Source organism: Electrona antarctica, assembly GCF_951216825.1.
Source record: "Electrona antarctica genome assembly, chromosome: 2".
Taxonomy (NCBI): Eukaryota; Metazoa; Chordata; class Actinopteri; order Myctophiformes; family Myctophidae; genus Electrona; species Electrona antarctica.
The window spans coordinates 47,815,688-47,843,151 of NC_136807.1; the positions used below are offsets into that span (position 1 = coordinate 47,815,688).

Sequence of the window (27,464 nt, forward strand, 5' to 3'; positions counted from 1 at the left end):
ATATACATACAGTTTATAGAAGATTTAAACACTCTTAGTTTTTTGATTGTGAGTATTGTTGTTATTAGAACATAGTTTACAATATTTTAGAAGAAAAATGACAAAGGCAACACTTTGATCTGACTCTAGACAGGTGATGTTTTGAGGTTATTACTAAAAAGGAGTGCACTGCTTTCATCTTAGATATACATTCATGATAGAAAGGCACATGTGTGTCAGCTCTTTGTCGCATTAAATAATATACACAGTAGTTTGTTATAACTTGTTTTAATCGAGGAGAAAACACAAGTGGCACAAGAGAGAAGAGGGCCTTTGTGTGTTGACTCTACATGGTTCTCATGTGGTGTTTAAGTCCAGCCCCTTCAGAGCGTTCAGCATCAGTCTGTGAGAGTTTACTTGAGAGAAGGAACAGCAATCTACTATCCGAGACAATAATGGCAGAAGTCGCACCAGCACCAGCTCCGTCACTGGCCAAGGCCGCCAAGAAGAAGGCACCACCCCGACCCAAGAACACCGGCCCCAGCGTCGCTGAGCTGGTCGTCAAGGCCGTGTCCGCCTCCAAGGAGCGGAGCGGTGTGTCCCTGGCTGCGGTCAAGAAGGCTCTGGCTGCCGGCGGCTACGATGTTGAGAAGAACAAGTCCCGCGTTAAGATCGCCGTCAAGAGCCTGGTCGCTAAAGGCACCCTGGTCCAGCTCAAAGGCACCGGGGCTTCTGGCTCTTTCAAGATGAACAAGGCAGAAGCGGTGAAGGTAAAGAAACCTATTGCTAAGAAAGCAGTTAAAGCAAAGAAGCCTGCTTCAGTCAAGAAACCCGCAGCAGCTAAGAAGCCCAAGAAGGTGGCAGCAAAGAAGCCCGCAGCCGCCAAGAAATCACCCAAGAAAGCCAAGAAGCCTGCCGCCAAGAAAGTAGCAGCTAAAAGCCCGAAGAAGGCCGCCAAGAGCCCCAAGAAAGTGGCTAAGAAGCCCGCAGCAGCGGGCTTCTTAGCCAAGCTAAGATACTTCATTATGTGCCATGCTGCAAAGCAAATGTACAGAGCGAGCGATTTACATTAAATTTACAAAAAGCATGGCAATACATCACATACATAGAAAGTAGTAAATGCGTAAGCTAAGAACGTAACAGTGGAATGGACGAGGACCGTGTTTCTCCATATACATTTTCGATATTGTTTTAGTTTTATTCAAAGGTCTGTTCGTTTTTGGTTAAATCAAAACGTGAAAGCTCTGATAATAATCAGTCATCATAGGGTTAGGGTACATACAATGCAATTCGAATCTAGTGTTGTCTACATAACACGATATAAGTCCAAGCTCCAGCCAAGAAGGTTGCCAAACCCAAGGCAGCAAAGAAGGCCGCTCCCAAAAAGAAGTAAACTGCCTGCTCCATCTTTATACCCACAAAAGGCTCTTTTAAGAGCCGACCACATTATTTTATAAGAGTATACTATCCTCACTTTTTACGTCATGGTCACATGTTGGCACTGGAAGCTTATGGCTTTATATTAATACATTTTCGTATACATTTTTTTTGCCTTATGACTCCTTTTGTTCTAAATAACACTAGGGGGCACGCTATGAAAGGCAAAGCCATTTTATTAGTCACGTAATCAAATCAATACATTCAGTTAGAACATTTTGCAAATCCCCCCCACCCCTAATACATATTGACATCAATATTTTTGAAGCCATCAATCAATGGGCCATTTGCTTTTAATGAAAAGCATGTACACCCAGGTTGGTGTTTTTCTATATACTGTAGAAGAGTGATAAACACATCTTACAAAATGTCTTGTGTTGGGTGACATTGCGTGAAGACTATTAGTTGTGTGGCCCAATGTTCTGCATGACTCCTTTTGTTCTAAATAACACTATGAGGGGGGGCACGCTACTATGAAAGGCAAAGCCATTTTATTTCAACAAGTCAATTAAATGTGCTTTACACAGAACATCAAGCAATGGTGTTCCAAAACTATGGAATGCACTTCCCATTACAATCAGAACTGCAGCCTCACTCCCAATATTCCGCTATAGTCTGAAAACCCACCTTTTCAGACTCCATCATGGCCCGTAGCACTTACACTACCCCCTTAGATAGCACTTTATGTAGACTTATAGATTGGTTGGATAGGGGCGGGCATATATGTTTACCCTAAAGGTGATCATCTCGTTTTTATTTGTACTTTATTATCACGGCCAGGGCACGCAACACATTGATTATTATTGTATCAAGGGTCGCGAGAGAGAGAGAGAGAGAGAGAGAGAGAGAGAGAGACATTCCCACCCCCCCCCCCCTCTCTCTCTAACACACACACACACACACACACACACACACACACACACACACACACACACACACACACACACACACACACACACACACACACACACACACACACACACACACACACACACTCACACACACACGCACACACAGTTTAACGTAACAATTTATGTATGTCCACACACGGAAAGCATACAGGAACACAAACCGTGCTCAGGTATTTACCGCCTGGCATATAGTCCCTGGACCAGCTGACATAGGGGGCATCCCTGTAGGTTTTCTCTATGATTGACCACCTTTATTTTAGGCGGTCCTGAAATGTAATCGCTCTCTTCATTATTTTGATGAGTGGGTATTAATGAGTGGGTATCGCCTGGACTCACCACTGACCAATCAGAGAACAACGGCGTCTCAGAAGCGCAAATAAAAGCAGAAGTTTGCGGCTGCAATAAGCATTCTATTCTCAACTTCTTTGGAAGAGAACAAGACAAGATACAATGGCAAGAACTAAGAAGCAGACCGCTCGTATGTCCACCGGCGGCAAAGCGCCCAGGAAACAGCTCGCCACCAAGGCAGCTCGTAAGAGCGCGCCGGCAACCGGTGGAGTGAAGAAACCTCACCGTTACCGTCCAGGTACAGTGGCTCTGAGGGAGATCCTGCTTATCCGCAAGCTGCTCTTCCAGCGCCTGGTGCGGGAGATGACCGGCCTGACCGGTGTGGTGGTCGTGGAGTCTCCTCTCTGCCCGCGTCTCCCCGTGGAACGTGTCTCCACAGAGCGGCCCGGTTCCATCCTGGACCGTGATGACAAACTGAACTGTTTCTCTCCAGAGAAACAGCTCTCCCCGCCCGACTCAAAGCGCGCCGTCGGGTGGTATGTTTGTCCAGAGGAGATGCCCGGCCCGGAGCGGATCGATTACCTGCTGAAAAAAATGGACGAGGACCGTGTTTCTCCATATACATTTTCGATATTGAATTAGTTTTATTCAAAGGTCTGTTAGTTTTTGGTTAAATCAAAACGTGAAAGCTCTGATAATAATCAGTCATCATAGGGTTAGGGTACATACAATGCAAAAAGAAGTAAACTGCCTGCTCCATCTTTATACCCACAAAAGGCTCTTTTAAGAGCCGACCACATTATTTTATAAGAGTATCCTCACTTTTTACGTCATGGTCACATGTTGGCACTGGAAGCTTATGGCTTTATATTAATACATTTTCGTATACATTTTTTTTGCCTTACGAGCAAAAATATGGACCCTTTCTAAAATATTCATTGCTAATATTATGTATTGCAAACATAATTTCTGCTGCTGACCTATCTATGATGCTCTCATTGCTCTGATCCAAAACAGTACAACACAATATTCAATGCATGGCATTACATTACATCAGATAATGAATACATGTCATCAGATTAATACATCAAAGTTACTCACGTAATCAAATCAATACATTCAGTTAGAACATTTTGCAAATCCCCCCCACCCCTAATAAATATTGACATCAATATTTGTGAAGCCATCAATCAATGGGCCATTTGCTTTTAATGAAAAGCACACCCAGGTTGGTGTTTTTCTATATACTGTAGAAGAGTGATAAACACATCTTACAAAATATCTTGTGTTGGGTGACATTGCGTGAAGACTATTAGTTGTGTGGCCCAATGTTCTGCATGAGATGCAGCTTCTCATTTTAGGGGGGGTCCTTTTACACATACATAGGCCTACATCAATGCATACACGCACGCACGCACGCACACACACACACACACACACACACACACACACACACACACACACACACACACACACACACACACACACACACACACACACACACACACACACACTCATTTGTTCATATCACGCTGACCCATTCGTTTTGGGATATGTATCCCGGTGGTAATCATTAAAAAATTAAATTTCTTTAAGGTCCCATGAGTTATGTTTATTGGACTTTAGATAACCTTTGAACTCAGTACGGGGCATCAAATGGGAGATTGGACTACATTTTATTGCAGATGGCCCAATGTTCTGCATGACTCCTTTTGTTCTAAATAACACTATGAGGGGGGGCACGCTACTATGAAAGGCAAAGCCATTTTATTTCAACAAGTCAATTAAATGTGCTTTACACAGAACATCAAGCAATGGTGTTCCAAAACTATGGAATGCACTTCCCATTACAATCAGAACTGCAGCCTCACTCCCAATATTCCGCTATAGTCTGAAAACCCACCTTTTCAGACTCCATCATGGCCCGTAGCACTTACACTACCCCCTTAGATAGCACTTTATGTAGACTTATAGATTGGTTGGATAGGGGCGGGCATATATGTTTACCCTAAAGGTGATCATCTCGTTTTTATTTGTACTTTATTATCACGGCCAGGGCACGCAACACATTGATTATTATTGTATCAAGGGTCGCGAGAGAGAGAGAGAGAGAGAGAGAGAGAGAGAGAGAGAGAGAGAGAGACATTCCCACTCCCCCCCCCTCTCTCTCTAACACACACACACACACACACACACACACACACACACACACACACACACACACACACACACACACACACACACACACACACACACACACACACACACACACACACACGCACACACAGTTTAACGTAACAATTTATGTAGCATAAGCATTATGTAGCATACAGGAACACAAACCGTGCTCAGGTATTCAGCCATGTATATTATCTTTTTAGTGATAGATAGCATTCCATTTAGCTATGTTTTTTGGTAGTCTCTTTCCAGTCGTCAGGTATAGCTTTCTTTTTGTTTTCTTATAATCTGGTTAAATCCAATGGGTTTACCGCCTGGCATATAGTCCCTGGACCAGCTGACATAGGGGGCATCCCTGTAGGTTTTCTCTATGATTGACCACCTTTATTTTAGGCGGTCCTGAAATGTAATCGCTCTCTTCATTATTTTGATGAGTGGGTATTAATGAGTGGGTATCGCCTGGACTCACCACTGACCAATCAGAGAACAACGGCGTCTCAGAAGCGCAAATAAAAGCAGAAGTTTGCGGCTGCAATAAGCATTCTATTCTCAACTTCTTTGGAAGAGAACAAGACAAGATACAATGGCAAGAACTAAGAAGCAGACCGCTCGTATGTCCACCGGCGGCAAAGCGCCCAGGAAACAGCTCGCCACCAAGGCAGCTCGTAAGAGCGCGCCGGCAACCGGTGGAGTGAAGAAACCTCACCGTTACCGTCCAGGTACAGTGGCTCTGAGGGAGATCCTGCGTATCCGCAAGCTGCTCTTCCAGCGCCTGGTGCGGGAGATGACCGGCCTGACCGGTGTGGTGGTCGTGGAGTCTCCTCTCTGCCCGCGTCTCCCCGTGGAACGTGTCTCCACAGAGCGGCCCGGTTCCATCCTGGACCGTGATGACAAACTGAACTGTTTCTCTCCCGAGAAACAGCTCTCCCCGCCCGACTCAAAGCGCGCCGTCGGGTGGTATGTTTGTCCAGAGGAGATGCCCGGCCCGGAGCGGATCGATTACCTGCTGAAAAAAATGGACGAGGACCGTGTTTCTCCATATACATTTTCGATATTGAATTAGTTTTATTCAAAGGTCTGTTAGTTTTTGGTTAAATCAAAACGTGAAAGCTCTGATAATAATCAGTCATCATAGGGTTAGGGTACATACAATGCAAAAAGAAGTAAACTGCCTGCTCCATCTTTATACCCACAAAAGGCTCTTTTAAGAGCCGACCACATTATTTTATAAGAGTATCCTCACTTTTTACGTCATGGTCACATGTTGGCACTGGAAGCTTATGGCTTTATATTAATACATTTTCGTATACATTTTTTTTGCCTTACGAGCAAAAATATGGACCCTTTCTAAAATATTCATTGCTAATATTATGTATTGCAAACATAATTTCTGCTGCTGACCTATCTATGATGCTCTCATTGCTCTGATCCAAAACAGTACAACACAATATTCAATGCATGGCATTACATTACATCAGATAATGAATACATGTCATCAGATTAATACATCAAAGTTACTCACGTAATCAAATCAATACATTCAGTTAGAACATTTTGCAAATCCCCCCCACCCCTAATAAATATTGACATCAATATTTGTGAAGCCATCAATCAATGGGCCATTTGCTTTTAATGAAAAGCACACCCAGGTTGGTGTTTTTCTATATACTGTAGAAGAGTGATAAACACATCTTACAAAATATCTTGTGTTGGGTGACATTGCGTGAAGACTATTAGTTGTGTGGCCCAATGTTCTGCATGAGATGCAGCTTCTCATTTTAGGGGGGGTCCTTTTACACATACATAGGCCTACATCAATGCATACACGCACGCACGCACGCACACACACACACACACACACACACACACACACACACACACACACACACACACACACACACACACACACACACACACACACACACACACACACACACACACACACACACACACACACACACACACTCATTTGTTCATATCACGCTGACCCATTCGTTTTGGGATATGTATCCCGGTGGTAATCATTAAAAAATTAAATTTCTTTAAGGTCCCATGAGTTATGTTTATTGGACTTTAGATAACCTTTGAACTCAGTACGGGGCATCAAATGGGAGATTGGACTACATTTTATTGCAGATGGCCCAATGTTCTGCATGACTCCTTTTGTTCTAAATAACACTATGAGGGGGGGCACGCTACTATGAAAGGCAAAGCCATTTTATTTCAACAAGTCAATTAAATGTGCTTTACACAGAACATCAAGCAATGGTGTTCCAAAACTATGGAATGCACTTCCCATTACAATCAGAACTGCAGCCTCACTCCCAATATTCCGCTATAGTCTGAAAACCCACCTTTTCAGACTCCATCATGGCCCGTAGCACTTACACTACCCCCTTAGATAGCACTTTATGTAGACTTATAGATTGGTTGGATAGGGGCGGGCATATATGTTTACCCTAAAGGTGATCATCTCGTTTTTATTTGTACTTTATTATCACGGCCAGGGCACGCAACACATTGATTATTATTGTATCAAGGGTCGCGAGAGAGAGAGAGAGAGAGAGAGAGAGAGAGAGAGAGAGAGAGACATTCCCACTCCCCCCCCCTCTCTCTCTAACACACACACACACACACACACACACACACACACACACACACACACACACACACACACACACACACACACACACACACACACACACACACACACACACACACACACGCACACACAGTTTAACGTAACAATTTATGTATGTCCACACACGGAAAGCATACAGGAACACAAACCGTGCTCAGGTATTCAGCCATGTATATTATCTTTTTAGTGATAGATAGCATTCCATTTAGCTATGTTTTTTGGTAGTCTCTTTCCAGTCGTCAGTTATAGCTTTCTTTTTGTTTTCTTATAATCTGGTTAAATCCAATGGGTTTACCGCCTGGCATATAGTCCCTGGACCAGCTGACATAGGGGGCATCCCTGTAGGTTTTCTCTATGATTGACCACCTTTATTTTAGGCGGTCCTGAAATGTAATCGCTCTCTTCATTATTTTGATGAGTGGGTATTAATGAGTGGGTATCGCCTGGACTCACCACTGACCAATCAGAGAACAACGGCGTCTCAGAAGCGCAAATAAAAGCAGAAGTTTGCGGCTGCAATAAGCATTCTATTCTCAACTTCTTTGGAAGAGAACAAGACAAGATACAATGGCAAGAACTAAGAAGCAGACCGCTCGTATGTCCACCGGCGGCAAAGCGCCCAGGAAACAGCTCGCCACCAAGGCAGCTCGTAAGAGCGCGCCGGCAACCGGTGGAGTGAAGAAACCTCACCGTTACCGTCCAGGTACAGTGGCTCTGAGGGAGATCCTGCTTATCCGCAAGCTGCTCTTCCAGCGCCTGGTGCGGGAGATGACCGGCCTGACCGGTGTGGTGGTCGTGGAGTCTCCTCTCTGCCCGCGTCTCCCCGTGGAACGTGTCTCCACAGAGCGGCCCGGTTCCATCCTGGACCGTGATGACAAACTGAACTGTTTCTCTCCAGAGAAACAGCTCTCCCCGCCCGACTCAAAGCGCGCCGTCGGGTGGTATGTTTGTCCAGAGGAGATGCCCGGCCCGGAGCGGATCGATTACCTGCTGAAAAAAATGGACGAGGACCGTGTTTCTCCATATACATTTTCGATATTGAATTAGTTTTATTCAAAGGTCTGTTAGTTTTTGGTTAAATCAAAACGTGAAAGCTCTGATAATAATCAGTCATCATAGGGTTAGGGTACATACAATGCAAAAAGAAGTAAACTGCCTGCTCCATCTTTATACCCACAAAAGGCTCTTTTAAGAGCCGACCACATTATTTTATAAGAGTATCCTCACTTTTTACGTCATGGTCACATGTTGGCACTGGAAGCTTATGGCTTTATATTAATACATTTTCGTATACATTTTTTTTGCCTTACGAGCAAAAATATGGACCCTTTCTAAAATATTCATTGCTAATATTATGTATTGCAAACATAATTTCTGCTGCTGACCTATCTATGATGCTCTCATTGCTCTGATCCAAAACAGTACAACACAATATTCAATGCATGGCATTACATTACATCAGATAATGAATACATGTCATCAGATTAATACATCAAAGTTACTCACGTAATCAAATCAATACATTCAGTTAGAACATTTTGCAAATCCCCCCCACCCCTAATAAATATTGACATCAATATTTGTGAAGCCATCAATCAATGGGCCATTTGCTTTTAATGAAAAGCACACACAGGTTGGTGTTTTTCTATATACTGTAGAAGAGTGATAAACACATCTTACAAAATGTCTTGTGTTGGGTGACATTGCGTGAAGACTATTAGTTGTGTGGCCCAATGTTCTGCATGAGATGCAGCTTCTCATTTTAGGGGGGGTCCTTTTACACATACATAGGCCTACATCAATGCATACACGCACGCACGCACGCACGCACACACACACACACACACACACACACACACACACACACACACACACACACACACACACACACACACACACACACACACACACACACACACACACTCATTTGTTCATATCACGCTGACCCATTCGTTTTGGGATATGTATCCCGGTGGTAATCATTAAAAAATTAAATTTCTTTAAGGTCCCATGAGTTATGTTTATTGGACTTTAGATAACCTTTGAACTCAGTACGGGGCATCAAATGGGAGATTGGACTACATTTTATTGCAGATTAACTCCTGGTGACTGGATTCAGGAGTTGTGCAGCTGTACAATGACAGCGTCCTCAACCCCCACGCGCTTTGAGAAGCCACTGATACTAGACATGTAGATTAGATTTAAACCAAAACTCTAGACTTGCTTGGTACAGAAGAGTCTCATTCCGCACCCATTCCAGGACGATGAAGTGTGAACAACTGCTGGTTTTGGTGTGAAGCATCTTGTTGAGTTCAATACAATGAAACAATGCCTCCCCTTTCTATGTATGTGATGTATTGCCATGCTTTTTGTAAATTTAATGTAAATCGCTCTGGATTAAGAGTGTCTGCTAAACGCATACATTGTAATTGTAATTGTAATGGAAATGTGTGAAATGGCACTAGGGAAGAAGTATGCCTATATATATTTGTATTTTATACAGAGTACAATGAGTACATTTGCTTTGCAGCATGGCACATAATGAAGTATCTTAGCCTGGCTAATAAGCCAGACTAATATCACACAACACTGGCAGGCTTTTCTTTTTTTGCCAACGGCTGATTCGGTCTGGTTTATTAACCAGGCTAGAAGTATCTAGGCCTACCTGAGAAGTGTCTCCATAATCAAATATACATACAGTTTATAGAAGATTTAAACACTCTTAGTTTTCTGATCACAGTGAGTTATTTGTCCAAATTAAAATTAACCAAGTTTTCCAACAGCTGGCATTCTGTCATTGGAAGTTGGGATCAACTCCACCATCATGCTTTCCTTGAACAGGAGTGTGTTTACTGCGTTCAGAAACATTATATTTATAGCAAAACGGATGACATGACAAAATCATAGTTTATGGTATCACGTCACCAGGAATGTCTACTAAATTGATTGTGAGTATTGTTGTTATTAGAACATAGTTTACAATATTTTAGAAGAAAAATGACAAAGGCAACACTTTGATCTGACTCTAGACAGGTGATGTTTTGAGGTTATTACTAAAAAGGAGTGCACTGCTTTCATCTTAGATATACATTCATGATAGAAAGGCACATGTGTGTCAGCTCTTTGTCGCATTAAATAATATACACAGTAGTTTGTTATAACTTGTTTTAATCGAGGAGAAAACACAAGTGGCACAAGAGAGAAGAGGGCCTTTGTGTGTTGACTCTACATGGTTCTCATGTGGTGTTTAAGTCCAGCCCCTTCAGAGCGTTCAGCATCAGTCTGTGAGAGTTTACTTGAGAGAAGGAACAGCAATCTACTATCCGAGACAATAATGGCAGAAGTCGCACCAGCACCAGCTCCGTCACTGGCCAAGGCCGCCAAGAAGAAGGCACCACCCCGACCCAAGAACACCGGCCCCAGCGTCGCTGAGCTGGTCGTCAAGGCCGTGTCCGCCTCCAAGGAGCGGAGCGGTGTGTCCCTGGCTGCGGTCAAGAAGGCTCTGGCTGCCGGCGGCTACGATGTTGAGAAGAACAAGTCCCGCGTTAAGATCGCCGTCAAGAGCCTGGTCGCTAAAGGCACCCTGGTCCAGCTCAAAGGCACCGGGGCTTCTGGCTCTTTCAAGATGAACAAGGCAGAAGCGGTGAAGGTAAAGAAACCTATTGCTAAGAAAGCAGTTAAAGCAAAGAAGCCTGCTTCAGTCAAGAAACCCGCAGCAGCTAAGAAGCCCAAGAAGGTGGCAGCAAAGAAGCCCGCAGCCGCCAAGAAATCACCCAAGAAAGCCAAGAAGCCTGCCGCCAAGAAAGTAGCAGCTAAAAGCCCGAAGAAGGCCGCCAAGAGCCCCAAGAAAGTGGCTAAGAAGCCCGCAGCAGCGGGCTTCTTAGCCAAGCTAAGATACTTCATTATGTGCCATGCTGCAAAGCAAATGTACAGAGCGAGCGATTTACATTAAATTTACAAAAAGCATGGCAATACATCACATACATAGAAAGTAGTAAATGCGTAAGCTAAGAACGTAACAGTGGAATGGACGAGGACCGTGTTTCTCCATATACATTTTCGATATTGTTTTAGTTTTATTCAAAGGTCTGTTCGTTTTTGGTTAAATCAAAACGTGAAAGCTCTGATAATAATCAGTCATCATAGGGTTAGGGTACATACAATGCAATTCGAATCTAGTGTTGTCTACATAACACGATATAAGTCCAAGCTCCAGCCAAGAAGGTTGCCAAACCCAAGGCAGCAAAGAAGGCCGCTCCCAAAAAGAAGTAAACTGCCTGCTCCATCTTTATACCCACAAAAGGCTCTTTTAAGAGCCGACCACATTATTTTATAAGAGTATACTATCCTCACTTTTTACGTCATGGTCACATGTTGGCACTGGAAGCTTATGGCTTTATATTAATACATTTTCGTATACATTTTTTTTGCCTTATGACTCCTTTTGTTCTAAATAACACTAGGGGGCACGCTATGAAAGGCAAAGCCATTTTATTAGTCACGTAATCAAATCAATACATTCAGTTAGAACATTTTGCAAATCCCCCCCACCCCTAATACATATTGACATCAATATTTTTGAAGCCATCAATCAATGGGCCATTTGCTTTTAATGAAAAGCATGTACACCCAGGTTGGTGTTTTTCTATATACTGTAGAAGAGTGATAAACACATCTTACAAAATGTCTTGTGTTGGGTGACATTGCGTGAAGACTATTAGTTGTGTGGCCCAATGTTCTGCATGACTCCTTTTGTTCTAAATAACACTATGAGGGGGGGCACGCTACTATGAAAGGCAAAGCCATTTTATTTCAACAAGTCAATTAAATGTGCTTTACACAGAACATCAAGCAATGGTGTTCCAAAACTATGGAATGCACTTCCCATTACAATCAGAACTGCAGCCTCACTCCCAATATTCCGCTATAGTCTGAAAACCCACCTTTTCAGACTCCATCATGGCCCGTAGCACTTACACTACCCCCTTAGATAGCACTTTATGTAGACTTATAGATTGGTTGGATAGGGGCGGGCATATATGTTTACCCTAAAGGTGATCATCTCGTTTTTATTTGTACTTTATTATCACGGCCAGGGCACGCAACACATTGATTATTATTGTATCAAGGGTCGCGAGAGAGAGAGAGAGAGAGAGAGAGAGAGAGACATTCCCACTCCCCCCCCCCCTCTCTCTCTAACACACACACACACACACACACACACACACACACACACACACACACACACACACACACACTCACACACACACGCACACACAGTTTAACGTAACAATTTATGTATGTCCACACACGGAAAGCATACAGGAACACAAACCGTGCTCAGGTATTCAGCCATGTATATTATCTTTTTAGTGATAGATAGCATTCCATTTAGCTATGTTTTTTGGTAGTCTCTTTCCAGTCGTCAGGTATAGCTTTCTTTTTGTTTTCTTATAATCTGGTTAAATCCAATGGGTTTACCGCCTGGCATATATAGTCCCTGGACCAGCTGACATAGGGGGCATCCCTGTAGGTTTTCTCTATGATTGACCACCTTTATTTTAGGCGGTCCTGAAATGTAATCGCTCTCTTCATTATTTTGATGAGTGGGTATTAATGAGTGGGTATCGCCTGGACTCACCACTGACCAATCAGAGAACAACGGCGTCTCAGAAGCGCAAATAAAAGCAGAAGTTTGCGGCTGCAATAAGCATTCTATTCTCAACTTCTTTGGAAGAGAACAAGACAAGATACAATGGCAAGAACTAAGAAGCAGACCGCTCGTATGTCCACCGGCGGCAAAGCGCCCAGGAAACAGCTCGCCACCAAGGCAGCTCGTAAGAGCGCGCCGGCAACCGGTGGAGTGAAGAAACCTCACCGTTACCGTCCAGGTACAGTGGCTCTGAGGGAGATCCTGCGTATCCGCAAGCTGCTCTTCCAGCGCCTGGTGCGGGAGATGACCGGCCTGACCGGTGTGGTGGTCGTGGAGTCTCCTCTCTGCCCGCGTCTCCCCGTGGAACGTGTCTCCACAGAGCGGCCCGGTTCCATCCTGGACCGTGATGACAAACTGAACTGTTTCTCTCCAGAGAAACAGCTCTCCCCGCCCGACTCAAAGCGCGCCGTCGGGTGGTATGTTTGTCCAGAGGAGATGCCCGGCCCGGAGCGGATCGATTACCTGCTGAAAAAAATGGACGAGGACCGTGTTTCTCCATATACATTTTCGATATTGAATTAGTTTTATTCAAAGGTCTGTTAGTTTTTGGTTAAATCAAAACGTGAAAGCTCTGATAATAATCAGTCATCATAGGGTTAGGGTACATACAATGCAAAAAGAAGTAAACTGCCTGCTCCATCTTTATACCCACAAAAGGCTCTTTTAAGAGCCGACCACATTATTTTATAAGAGTATCCTCACTTTTTACGTCATGGTCACATGTTGGCACTGGAAGCTTATGGCTTTATATTAATACATTTTCGTATACATTTTTTTTGCCTTACGAGCAAAAATATGGACCCTTTCTAAAATATTCATTGCTAATATTATGTATTGCAAACATAATTTCTGCTGCTGACCTATCTATGATGCTCTCATTGCTCTGATCCAAAACAGTACAACACAATATTCAATGCATGGCATTACATTACATCAGATAATGAATACATGTCATCAGATTAATACATCAAAGTTACTCACGTAATCAAATCAATACATTCAGTTAGAACATTTTGCAAATCCCCCCCACCCCTAATACATATTGACATCAATATTTGTGAAGCCATCAATCAATGGGCCATTTGCTTTTAATGAAAAGCACACCCAGGTTGGTGTTTTTCTATATACTGTAGAAGAGTGATAAACACATCTTACAAAATGTCTTGTGTTGGGTGACATTGCGTGAAGACTATTAGTTGTGTGGCCCAATGTTCTGCATGAGATGCAGCTTCTCATTTTAGGGGGGGTCCTTTTACACATACATAGGCCTACATCAATGCATACACGCACGCACGCACGCACACACACACACACACACACACACACACACACACACACACACACACACACACACACACACACACACACACACACACACACACACACACACACACACACACACACACACACACTCATTTGTTCATATCACGCTGACCCATTCGTTTTGGGATATGTATCCCGGTGGTAATCATTAAAAAATTAAATTTCTTTAAGGTCCCATGAGTTATGTTTATTGGACTTTAGATAACCTTTGAACTCAGTACGGGGCATCAAATGGGAGATTGGACTACATTTTATTGCAGATTAACTCCTGGTGACTGGATTCAGGAGTTGTGCAGCTGTACAATGACAGCGTCCTCAACCCCCACGCGCTTTGAGAAGCCACTGATACTAGACATGTAGATTAGATTTAAACCAAAACTCTAGACTTGCTTGGTACAGAAGAGTCTCATTCCGCACCCATTCCAGGACGATGAAGTGTGAACAACTGCTGGTTTTGGTGTGAAGCATCTTGTTGAGTTCAATACAATGAAACAATGCCTCCCCTTTCTATGTATGTGATGTATTGCCATGCTTTTTGTAAATTTAATGTAAATCGCTCTGGATTAAGAGTGTCTGCTAAACGCATACATTGTAATTGTAATTGTAATGGAAATGTGTGAAATGGCACTAGGGAAGAAGTATGCCTATATATATTTGTATTTTATACAGAGTACAATGAGTACATTTGCTTTGCAGCATGGCACATAATGAAGTATCTTAGCCTGGCTAATAAGCCAGACTAATATCACACAACACTGGCAGGCTTTTCTTTTTTTGCCAACGGCTGATTCGGTCTGGTTTATTAACCAGGCTAGAAGTATCTAGGCCTACCTGAGAAGTGTCTCCATAATCAAATATACATACAGTTTATAGAAGATTTAAACACTCTTAGTTTTCTGATCACAGTGAGTTATTTGTCCAAATTAAAATTAACCAAGTTTTCCAACAGCTGGCATTCTGTCATTGGAAGTTGGGATCAACTCCACCATCATGCTTTCCTTGAACAGGAGTGTGTTTACTGCGTTCAGAAACATTATATTTATAGCAAAACGGATGACATAACAAAATCATAGTTTATGGTATCACGTCACCAGGAATGTCTACTAAATTGATTGTGAGTATTGTTGTTATTAGAACATAGTTTACAATATTTTAGAAGAAAAATGACAAAGGCAACACTTTGATCTGACTCTAGACAGGTGATGTTTTGAGGTTATTACTAAAAAGGAGTGCACTGCTTTCATCTTAGATATACATTCATGATAGAAAGGCACATGTGTGTCAGCTCTTTGTCGCATTAAATAATATACACAGTAGTTTGTTATAACTTGTTTTAATCGAGGAGAAAACACAAGTGGCACAAGAGAGAAGAGGGCCTTTGTGTGTTGACTCTACATGGTTCTCATGTGGTGTTTAAGTCCAGCCCCTTCAGAGCGTTCAGCATCAGTCTGTGAGAGTTTACTTGAGAGAAGGAACAGCAATCTACTATCCGAGACAATAATGGCAGAAGTCGCACCAGCACCAGCTCCGTCACTGGCCAAGGCCGCCAAGAAGAAGGCACCACCCCGACCCAAGAACACCGGCCCCAGCGTCGCTGAGCTGGTCGTCAAGGCCGTGTCCGCCTCCAAGGAGCGGAGCGGTGTGTCCCTGGCTGCGGTCAAGAAGGCTCTGGCTGCCGGCGGCTACGATGTTGAGAAGAACAAGTCCCGCGTTAAGATCGCCGTCAAGAGCCTGGTCGCTAAAGGCACCCTGGTCCAGCTCAAAGGCACCGGGGCTTCTGGCTCTTTCAAGATGAACAAGGCAGAAGCGGTGAAGGTAAAGAAACCTATTGCTAAGAAAGCAGTTAAAGCAAAGAAGCCTGCTTCAGTCAAGAAACCCGCAGCAGCTAAGAAGCCCAAGAAGGTGGCAGCAAAGAAGCCCGCAGCCGCCAAGAAATCACCCAAGAAAGCCAAGAAGCCTGCCGCCAAGAAAGTAGCAGCTAAAAGCCCGAAGAAGGCCGCCAAGAGCCCCAAGAAAGTGGCTAAGAAGCCCGCAGCAGCGGGCTTCTTAGCCAAGCTAAGATACTTCATTATGTGCCATGCTGCAAAGCAAATGTACAGAGCGAGCGATTTACATTAAATTTACAAAAAGCATGGCAATACATCACATACATAGAAAGTAGTAAATGCGTAAGCTAAGAACGTAACAGTGGAATGGACGAGGACCGTGTTTCTCCATATACATTTTCGATATTGTTTTAGTTTTATTCAAAGGTCTGTTCGTTTTTGGTTAAATCAAAACGTGAAAGCTCTGATAATAATCAGTCATCATAGGGTTAGGGTACATACAATGCAATTCGAATCTAGTGTTGTCTACATAACACGATATAAGTCCAAGCTCCAGCCAAGAAGGTTGCCAAACCCAAGGCAGCAAAGAAGGCCGCTCCCAAAAAGAAGTAAACTGCCTGCTCCATCTTTATACCCACAAAAGGCTCTTTTAAGAGCCGACCACATTATTTTATAAGAGTATACTATCCTCACTTTTTACGTCATGGTCACATGTTGGCACTGGAAGCTTATGGCTTTATATTAATACATTTTCGTATACATTTTTTTTGCCTTATGACTCCTTTTGTTCTAAATAACACTAGGGGGCACGCTATGAAAGGCAAAGCCATTTTATTAGTCACGTAATCAAATCAATACATTCAGTTAGAACATTTTGCAAATCCCCCCCACCCCTAATACATATTGACATCAATATTTTTGAAGCCATCAATCAATGGGCCATTTGCTTTTAATGAAAAGCATGTACACCCAGGTTGGTGTTTTTCTATATACTGTAGAAGAGTGATAAACACATCTTACAAAATGTCTTGTGTTGGGTGACATTGCGTGAAGACTATTAGTTGTGTGGCCCAATGTTCTGCATGACTCCTTTTGTTCTAAATAACACTATGAGGGGGGGCACGCTACTATGAAAGGCAAAGCCATTTTATTTCAACAAGTCAATTAAATGTGCTTTACACAGAACATCAAGCAATGGTGTTCCAAAACTATGGAATGCACTTCCCATTACAATCAGAACTGCAGCCTCACTCCCAATATTCCGCTATAGTCTGAAAACCCACCTTTTCAGACTCCATCATGGCCCGTAGCACTTACACTACCCCCTTAGATAGCACTTTATGTAGACTTATAGATTGGTTGGATAGGGGCGGGCATATATGTTTACCCTAAAGGTGATCATCTCGTTTTTATTTGTACTTTATTATCACGGCCAGGGCACGCAACACATTGATTATTATTGTATCAAGGGTCGCGAGAGAGAGAGAGAGAGAGAGAGAGAGAGAGAGAGAGAGAGAGAGACATTCCCACTCCCCCCCCCCCTCTCTCTCTAACACACACACACACACACACACACACACACACACACACACACACACACACACACACACACACACACACACACACACACACACACACACACACACACACACACACACACACACACACACACACACACACGCACACACAGTTTAACGTAACAATTTATGTATGTCCACACACGGAAAGCATACAGGAACACAAACCGTGCTCAGGTATTCAGCCATGTATATTATCTTTTTAGTGATAGATAGCATTCCATTTAGCTATGTTTTTTGGTAGTCTCTTTCCAGTCGTCAGGTATAGCTTTCTTTTTGTTTTCTTATAATCTGGTTAAATCCAATGGGTTTACCGCCTGGCATATAGTCCCTGGACCAGCTGACATAGGGGGCATCCCTGTAGGTTTTCTCTATGATTGACCACCTTTATTTTAGGCGGTCCTGAAATGTAATCGCTCTCTTCATTATTTTGATGAGTGGGTATTAATGAGTGGGTATCGCCTGGACTCACCACTGACCAATCAGAGAACAACGGCGTCTCAGAAGCGCAAATAAAAGCAGAAGTTTGCGGCTGCAATAAGCATTCTATTCTCAACTTCTTTGGAAGAGAACAAGACAAGATACAATGGCAAGAACTAAGAAGCAGACCGCTCGTATGTCCACCGGCGGCAAAGCGCCCAGGAAACAGCTCGCCACCAAGGCAGCTCGTAAGAGCGCGCCGACAACCGGTGGAGTGAAGAAACCTCACCGTTACCGTCCAGGTACAGTGGCTCTGAGGGAGATCCTGCGTATCCGCAAGCTGCTCTTCCAGCGCCTGGTGCGGGAGATGACCGGCCTGACCGGTGTGGTGGTCGTGGAGTCTCCTCTCTGCCCGCGTCTCCCCGTGGAACGTGTCTCCACAGAGCGGCCCGGTTCCATCCTGGACCGTGATGACAAACTGAACTGTTTCTCTCCCGAGAAACAGCTCTCCCCGCCCGACTCAAAGCGCGCCGTCGGGTGGTATGTTTGTCCAGAGGAGATGCCCGGCCCGGAGCGGATCGATTACCTGCTGAAAAAAATGGACGAGGACCGTGTTTCTCCATATACATTTTCGATATTGAATTAGTTTTATTCAAAGGTCTGTTCGTTTTTGGTTAAATCAAAACGTGAAAGCTCTGATAATAATCAGTCATCATAGGGTTAGGGTACATACAATGCAATTCGAATCTAGTGTTGTCTACATAACACGATATAAGTCCAAGCTCCAGCCAAGAAGGTTGCCAAACCCAAGGCAGCAAAGAAGGCCGCTCCCAAAAAGAAGTAAACTGCCTGCTCCATCTTTATACCCACAAAAGGCTCTTTTAAGAGCCGACCACATTATTTTATAAGAGTATACTATCCTCACTTTTTACGTCATGGTCACATGTTGGCACTGGAAGCTTATGGCTTTATATTAATACATTTTCGTATACATTTTTTTTGCCTTATGACTCCTTTTGTTCTAAATAACACTAGGGGGCACGCTATGAAAGGCAAAGCCATTTTATTAGTCACGTAATCAAATCAATACATTCAGTTAGAACATTTTGCAAATCCCCCCCACCCCTAATACATATTGACATCAATATTTTTGAAGCCATCAATCAATGGGCCATTTGCTTTTAATGAAAAGCATGTACACCCAGGTTGGTGTTTTTCTATATACTGTAGAAGAGTGATAAACACATCTTACAAAATGTCTTGTGTTGGGTGACATTGCGTGAAGACTATTAGTTGTGTGGCCCAATGTTCTGCATGACTCCTTTTGTTCTAAATAACACTATGAGGGGGGGCACGCTACTATGAAAGGCAAAGCCATTTTATTTCAACAAGTCAATTAAATGTGCTTTACACAGAACATCAAGCAATGGTGTTCCAAAACTATGGAATGCACTTCCCATTACAATCAGAACTGCAGCCTCACTCCCAATATTCCGCTATAGTCTGAAAACCCACCTTTTCAGACTCCATCATGGCCCGTAGCACTTACACTACCCCCTTAGATAGCACTTTATGTAGACTTATAGATTGGTTGGATAGGGGCGGGCATATATGTTTACCCTAAAGGTGATCATCTCGTTTTTATTTGTACTTTATTATCACGGCCAGGGCACGCAACACATTGATTATTATTGTATCAAGGGTCGCGAGAGAGAGAGAGAGAGAGAGAGAGAGAGAGAGAGACATTCCCACTCCCCCCCCCCCCCCTCTCTCTCTAACACACACACACACACACACACACACACACACACACACACACACACACACACACACACACACACACACACACACACACACACACACACACACACACACACACACACACACACACACACACACGCACACACGCACACACAGTTTAACGTAACAATTTATGTATGTCCACACACGGAAAGCATACAGGAACACAAACCGTGCTCAGGTATTCAGCCATGTATATTATCTTTTTAGTGATAGATAGCATTCCATTTAGCTATGTTTTTTGGTAGTCTCTTTCCAGTCGTCAGTTATAGCTTTCTTTTTGTTTTCTTATAATCTGGTTAAATCCAATGGGTTTACCGCCTGGCATATAGTCCCTGGACCAGCTGACATAGGGGGCATCCCTGTAGGTTTTCTCTATGATTGACCACCTTTATTTTAGGCGGTCCTGAAATGTAATCGCTCTCTTCATTATTTTGATGAGTGGGTATTAATGAGTGGGTATCGCCTGGACTCACCACTGACCAATCAGAGAACAACGGCGTCTCAGAAGCGCAAATAAAAGCAGAAGTTTGCGGCTGCAATAAGCATTCTATTCTCAACTTCTTTGGAAGAGAACAAGACAAGATACAATGGCAAGAACTAAGAAGCAGACCGCTCGTATGTCCACCGGCGGCAAAGCGCCCAGGAAACAGCTCGCCACCAAGGCAGCTCGTAAGAGCGCGCCGGCAACCGGTGGAGTGAAGAAACCTCACCGTTACCGTCCAGGTACAGTGGCTCTGAGGGAGATCCTGCGTATCCGCAAGCTGCTCTTCCAGCGCCTGGTGCGGGAGATGACCGGCCTGACCGGTGTGGTGGTCGTGGAGTCTCCTCTCTGCCCGCGTCTCCCCGTGGAACGTGTCTCCACAGAGCGGCCCGGTTCCATCCTGGACCGTGATGACAAACTGAACTGTTTCTCTCCCGAGAAACAGCTCTCCCCGCCCGACTCAAAGCGCGCCGTCGGGTGGTATGTTTGTCCAGAGGAGATGCCCGGCCCGGAGCGGATCGATTACCTGCTGAAAAAAATGGACGAGGACCGTGTTTCTCCATATACATTTTCGATATTGAATTAGTTTTATTCAAAGGTCTGTTAGTTTTTGGTTAAATCAAAACGTGAAAGCTCTGATAATAATCAGTCATCATAGGGTTAGGGTACATACAATGCAAAAAGAAGTAAACTGCCTGCTCCATCTTTATACCCACAAAAGGCTCTTTTAAGAGCCGACCACATTATTTTATAAGAGTATCCTCACTTTTTACGTCATGGTCACATGTTGGCACTGGAAGCTTATGGCTTTATATTAATACATTTTCGTATACATTTTTTTTGCCTTACGAGCAAAAATATGGACCCTTTCTAAAATATTCATTGCTAATATTATGTATTGCAAACATAATTTCTGCTGCTGACCTATCTATGATGCTCTCATTGCTCTGATCCAAAACAGTACAACACAATATTCAATGCATGGCATTACATTACATCAGATAATGAATACATGTCATCAGATTAATACATCAAAGTTACTCACGTAATCAAATCAATACATTCAGTTAGAACATTTTGCAAATCCCCCCCACCCCTAATAAATATTGACATCAATATTTGTGAAGCCATCAATCAATGGGCCATTTGCTTTTAATGAAAAGCACACCCAGGTTGGTGTTTTTCTATATACTGTAGAAGAGTGATAAACACATCTTACAAAATGTCTTGTGTTGGGTGACATTGCGTGAAGACTATTAGTTGTGTGGCCCAATGTTCTGCATGAGATGCAGCTTCTCATTTTAGGGGGGGTCCTTTTACACATACATAGGCCTACATCAATGCATACACGCACGCACGCACGCACACACACACACACACACACACACACACACACACACACACACACACACACACACACACACACACACACACACACACACACACACACACACACACACACACACACACACACACACACACACACACACACACTCATTTGTTCATATCACGCTGACCCATTCGTTTTGGGATATGTATCCCGGTGGTAATCATTAAAAAATTAAATTTCTTTAAGGTCCCATGAGTTATGTTTATTGGACTTTAGATAACCTTTGAACTCAGTACGGGGCATCAAATGGGAGATTGGACTACATTTTATTGCAGATGGCCCAATGTTCTGCATGACTCCTTTTGTTCTAAATAACACTATGAGGGGGGGCACGCTACTATGAAAGGCAAAGCCATTTTATTTCAACAAGTCAATTAAATGTGCTTTACACAGAACATCAAGCAATGGTGTTCCAAAACTATGGAATGCACTTCCCATTACAATCAGAACTGCAGCCTCACTCCCAATATTCCGCTATAGTCTGAAAACCCACCTTTTCAGACTCCATCATGGCCCGTAGCACTTACACTACCCCCTTAGATAGCACTTTATGTAGACTTATAGATTGGTTGGATAGGGGCGGGCATATATGTTTACCCTAAAGGTGATCATCTCGTTTTTATTTGTACTTTATTATCACGGCCAGGGCACGCAACACATTGATTATTATTGTATCAAGGGTCGCGAGAGAGAGAGAGAGAGAGAGAGAGAGAGAGAGAGAGAGAGACATTCCCACTCCCCCCCCCTCTCTCTCTAACACACACACACACACACACACACACACACACACACACACACACACACACACACACACACACACACACACACACACACACACACACACACACACACACACACACACACACACGCACACACAGTTTAACGTAACAATTTATGTATGTCCACACACGGAAAGCATACAGGAACACAAACCGTGCTCAGGTATTCAGCCATGTATATTATCTTTTTAGTGATAGATAGCATTCCATTTAGCTATGTTTTTTGGTAGTCTCTTTCCAGTCGTCAGTTATAGCTTTCTTTTTGTTTTCTTATAATCTGGTTAAATCCAATGGGTTTACCGCCTGGCATATAGTCCCTGGACCAGCTGACATAGGGGGCATCCCTGTAGGTTTTCTCTATGATTGACCACCTTTATTTTAGGCGGTCCTGAAATGTAATCGCTCTCTTCATTATTTTGATGAGTGGGTATTAATGAGTGGGTATCGCCTGGACTCACCACTGACCAATCAGAGAACAACGGCGTCTCAGAAGCGCAAATAAAAGCAGAAGTTTGCGGCTGCAATAAGCATTCTATTCTCAACTTCTTTGGAAGAGAACAAGACAAGATACAATGGCAAGAACTAAGAAGCAGACCGCTCGTATGTCCACCGGCGGCAAAGCGCCCAGGAAACAGCTCGCCACCAAGGCAGCTCGTAAGAGCGCGCCGGCAACCGGTGGAGTGAAGAAACCTCACCGTTACCGTCCAGGTACAGTGGCTCTGAGGGAGATCCTGCTTATCCGCAAGCTGCTCTTCCAGCGCCTGGTGCGGGAGATGACCGGCCTGACCGGTGTGGTGGTCGTGGAGTCTCCTCTCTGCCCGCGTCTCCCCGTGGAACGTGTCTCCACAGAGCGGCCCGGTTCCATCCTGGACCGTGATGACAAACTGAACTGTTTCTCTCCAGAGAAACAGCTCTCCCCGCCCGACTCAAAGCGCGCCGTCGGGTGGTATGTTTGTCCAGAGGAGATGCCCGGCCCGGAGCGAATCGATTACCTGCTGAAAAAAATGGACGAGGACCGTGTTTCTCCATATACATTTTCGATATTGAATTAGTTTTATTCAAAGGTCTGTTAGTTTTTGGTTAAATCAAAACGTGAAAGCTCTGATAATAATCAGTCATCATAGGGTTAGGGTACATACAATGCAAAAAGAAGTAAACTGCCTGCTCCATCTTTATACCCACAAAAGGCTCTTTTAAGAGCCGACCACATTATTTTATAAGAGTATCCTCACTTTTTACGTCATGGTCACATGTTGGCACTGGAAGCTTATGGCTTTATATTAATACATTTTCGTATACATTTTTTTGCCTTACGAGCAAAAATATGGACCCTTTCTAAAATATTCATTGCTAATATTATGTATTGCAAACATAATTTCTGCTGCTGACCTATCTATGATGCTCTCATTGCTCTGATCCAAAACAGTACAACACAATATTCAATGCATGGCATTACATTACATCAGATAATGAATACATGTCATCAGATTAATACATCAAAGTTACTCACGTAATCAAATCAATACATTCAGTTAGAACATTTTGCAAATCCCCCCCACCCCTAATAAATATTGACATCAATATTTGTGAAGCCATCAATCAATGGGCCATTTGCTTTTAATGAAAAGCACACCCAGGTTGGTGTTTTTCTATATACTGTAGAAGAGTGATAAACACATCTTACAAAATGTCTTGTGTTGGGTGACATTGCGTGAAGACTATTAGTTGTGTGGCCCAATGTTCTGCATGAGATGCAGCTTCTCATTTTAGGGGGGGTCCTTTTACACATACATAGGCCTACATCAATGCATACACGCACGCACGCACGCACGCACACACACACACACACACACACACACACACACACACACACACACACACACACACACACACACACACACACACACACACACACACACACACACACACACACACACACATTTGTTCATATCACGCTGACCCATTCGTTTTGGGATATGTATCCCGGTGGTAATCATTAAAAAATTAAATTTCTTTAAGGTCCCATGAGTTATGTTTATTGGACTTTAGATAACCTTTGAACTCAGTACGGGGCATCAAATGGGAGATTGGACTACATTTTATTGCAGATTAACTCCTGGTGACTGGATTCAGGAGTTGTGCAGCTGTACAATGACAGCGTCCTCAACCCCCACGCGCTTTGAGAAGCCACTGATACTAGACATGTAGATTAGATTTAAACCAAAACTCTAGACTTGCTTGGTACAGAAGAGTCTCATTCCGCACCCATTCCAGGACGATGAAGTGTGAACAACTGCTGGTTTTGGTGTGAAGCATCTTGTTGAGTTCAATACAATGAAACAATGCCTCCCCTTTCTATGTATGTGATGTATTGCCATGCTTTTTGTAAATTTAATGTAAATCGCTCTGGATTAAGAGTGTCTGCTAAACGCATACATTGTAATTGTAATTGTAATGGAAATGTGTGAAATGGCACTAGGGAAGAAGTATGCCTATATATATTTGTATTTTATACAGAGTACAATGAGTACATTTGCTTTGCAGCATGGCACATAATGAAGTATCTTAGCCTGGCTAATAAGCCAGACTAATATCACACAACACTGGCAGGCTTTTCTTTTTTTGCCAACGGCTGATTCGGTCTGGTTTATTAACCAGGCTAGAAGTATCTAGGCCTACCTGAGAAGTGTCTCCATAATCAAATATACATACAGTTTATAGAAGATTTAAACACTCTTAGTTTTCTGATCACAGTGAGTTATTTGTCCAAATTAAAATTAACCAAGTTTTCCAACAGCTGGCATTCTGTCATTGGAAGTTGGGATCAACTCCACCATCATGCTTTCCTTGAACAGGAGTGTGTTTACTGCGTTCAGAAACATTATATTTATAGCAAAACGGATGACATAACAAAATCATAGTTTATGGTATCACGTCACCATGAATGTCTACTAAATTGATTGTGAGTATTGTTGTTATTAGAACATAGTTTACAATATTTTAGAAGAAAAATGACAAAGGCAACACTTTGATCTGACTCTAGACAGGTGATGTTTTGAGGTTATTACTAAAAAGGAGTGCACTGCTTTCATCTTAGATATACATTCATGATAGAAAGGCACATGTGTGTCAGCTCTTTGTCGCATTAAATAATATACACAGTAGTTTGTTATAACTTGTTTTAATCGAGGAGAAAACACAAGTGGCACAAGAGAGAAGAGGGCCTTTGTGTGTTGACTCTACATGGTTCTCATGTGGTGTTTAAGTCCAGCCCCTTCAGAGCGTTCAGCATCAGTCTGTGAGAGTTTACTTGAGAGAAGGAACAGCAATCTACTATCCGAGACAATAATGGCAGAAGTCGCACCAGCACCAGCTCCGTCACTGGCCAAGGCCGCCAAGAAGAAGGCACCACCCCGACCCAAGAACACCGGCCCCAGCGTCGCTGAGCTGGTCGTCAAGGCCGTGTCCGCCTCCAAGGAGCGGAGCGGTGTGTCCCTGGCTGCGGTCAAGAAGGCTCTGGCTGCCGGCGGCTACGATGTTGAGAAGAACAAGTCCCGCGTTAAGATCGCCGTCAAGAGCCTGGTCGCTAAAGGCACCCTGGTCCAGCTCAAAGGCACCGGGGCTTCTGGCTCTTTCAAGATGAACAAGGCAGAAGCGGTGAAGGTAAAGAAACCTATTGCTAAGAAAGCAGTTAAAGCAAAGAAGCCTGCTTCAGTCAAGAAACCCGCAGCAGCTAAGAAGCCCAAGAAGGTGGCAGCAAAGAAGCCCGCAGCCGCCAAGAAATCACCCAAGAAAGCCAAGAAGCCTGCCGCCAAGAAAGTAGCAGCTAAAAGCCCGAAGAAGGCCGCCAAGAGCCCCAAGAAAGTGGCTAAGAAGCCCGCAGCAGCGGGCTTCTTAGCCAGGCTAAGATACTTCATTATGTGCCATGCTGCAAAGCAAATGTACAGAGCGAGCGATATACATTAAATTTACAAAAAGCATGGCAATACATCACATACATAGAAAGTAGTAAATGCGTAAGCTAAGAACGTAACAGTGGAATGGACGAGGACCGTGTTTCTCCATATACATTTTCGATATTGTTTTAGTTTTATTCAAAGGTCTGTTCGTTTTTGGTTAAATCAAAACGTGAAAGCTCTGATAATAATCAGTCATCATAGGGTTAGGGTACATACAATGCAATTCGAATCTAGTGTTGTCTACATAACACGATATAAGTCCAAGCTCCAGCCAAGAAGGTTGCCAAACCCAAGGCAGCAAAGAAGGCCGCTCCCAAAAAGAAGTAAACTGCCTGCTCCATCTTTATACCCACAAAAGGCTCTTTTAAGAGCCGACCACATTATTTTATAAGAGTATACTATCCTCACTTTTTACGTCATGGTCACATGTTGGCACTGGAAGCTTATGGCTTTATATTAATACATTTTCGTATACATTTTTTTTGCCTTATGACTCCTTTTGTTCTAAATAACACTAGGGGGCACGCTATGAAAGGCAAAGCCATTTTATTAGTCACGTAATCAAATCAATACATTCAGTTAGAACATTTTGCAAATCCCCCCCACCCCTAATACATATTGACATCAATATTTTTGAAGCCATCAATCAATGGGCCATTTGCTTTTAATGAAAAGCATGTACACCCAGGTTGGTGTTTTTCTATACTGTAGAAGAGTGATAAACACATCTTACAAAATGTCTTGTGTTGGGTGACATTG

The 27,464-nt window shown here is 43.3% G+C and overlaps 3 protein-coding genes across 3 annotated transcripts; all 3 read left to right on the top strand.

Moving 5' to 3' along the window:
* Positions 1-434: 434 nt before the first annotated feature.
* On the top strand, positions 435-11,706 carry LOC306940878 (histone H1.1-like; the record flags this gene model as incomplete). The annotated part of the gene is made up of 3 exons (XM_079526125.1): positions 435-905; positions 11,171-11,309; positions 11,645-11,706. 3 exons carry the CDS (start codon positions 435-437, stop codon positions 11,704-11,706), a joined length of 672 nt encoding a protein of 223 aa, XP_079382251.1.
* Positions 11,707-15,970: 4,264 nt separating this feature from the next.
* Positions 15,971-24,940, top strand: LOC306933658 (histone H1-like; the record flags this gene model as incomplete). The annotated part of the gene is made up of 2 exons (XM_079515972.1): positions 15,971-16,542; positions 24,934-24,940. 2 exons carry the CDS (start codon positions 15,971-15,973, stop codon positions 24,938-24,940), a joined length of 579 nt encoding a protein of 192 aa, XP_079372098.1.
* Positions 24,941-26,094: 1,154 nt separating this feature from the next.
* On the top strand, positions 26,095-27,032 carry LOC306935999 (histone H1-like; the record flags this gene model as incomplete). Its single annotated transcript, XM_079519403.1, has 2 exons — positions 26,095-26,635; positions 26,965-27,032. 2 exons carry the CDS (start codon positions 26,095-26,097, stop codon positions 27,030-27,032), a joined length of 609 nt encoding a protein of 202 aa, XP_079375529.1.
* Positions 27,033-27,464: the final 432 nt, after the last annotated feature.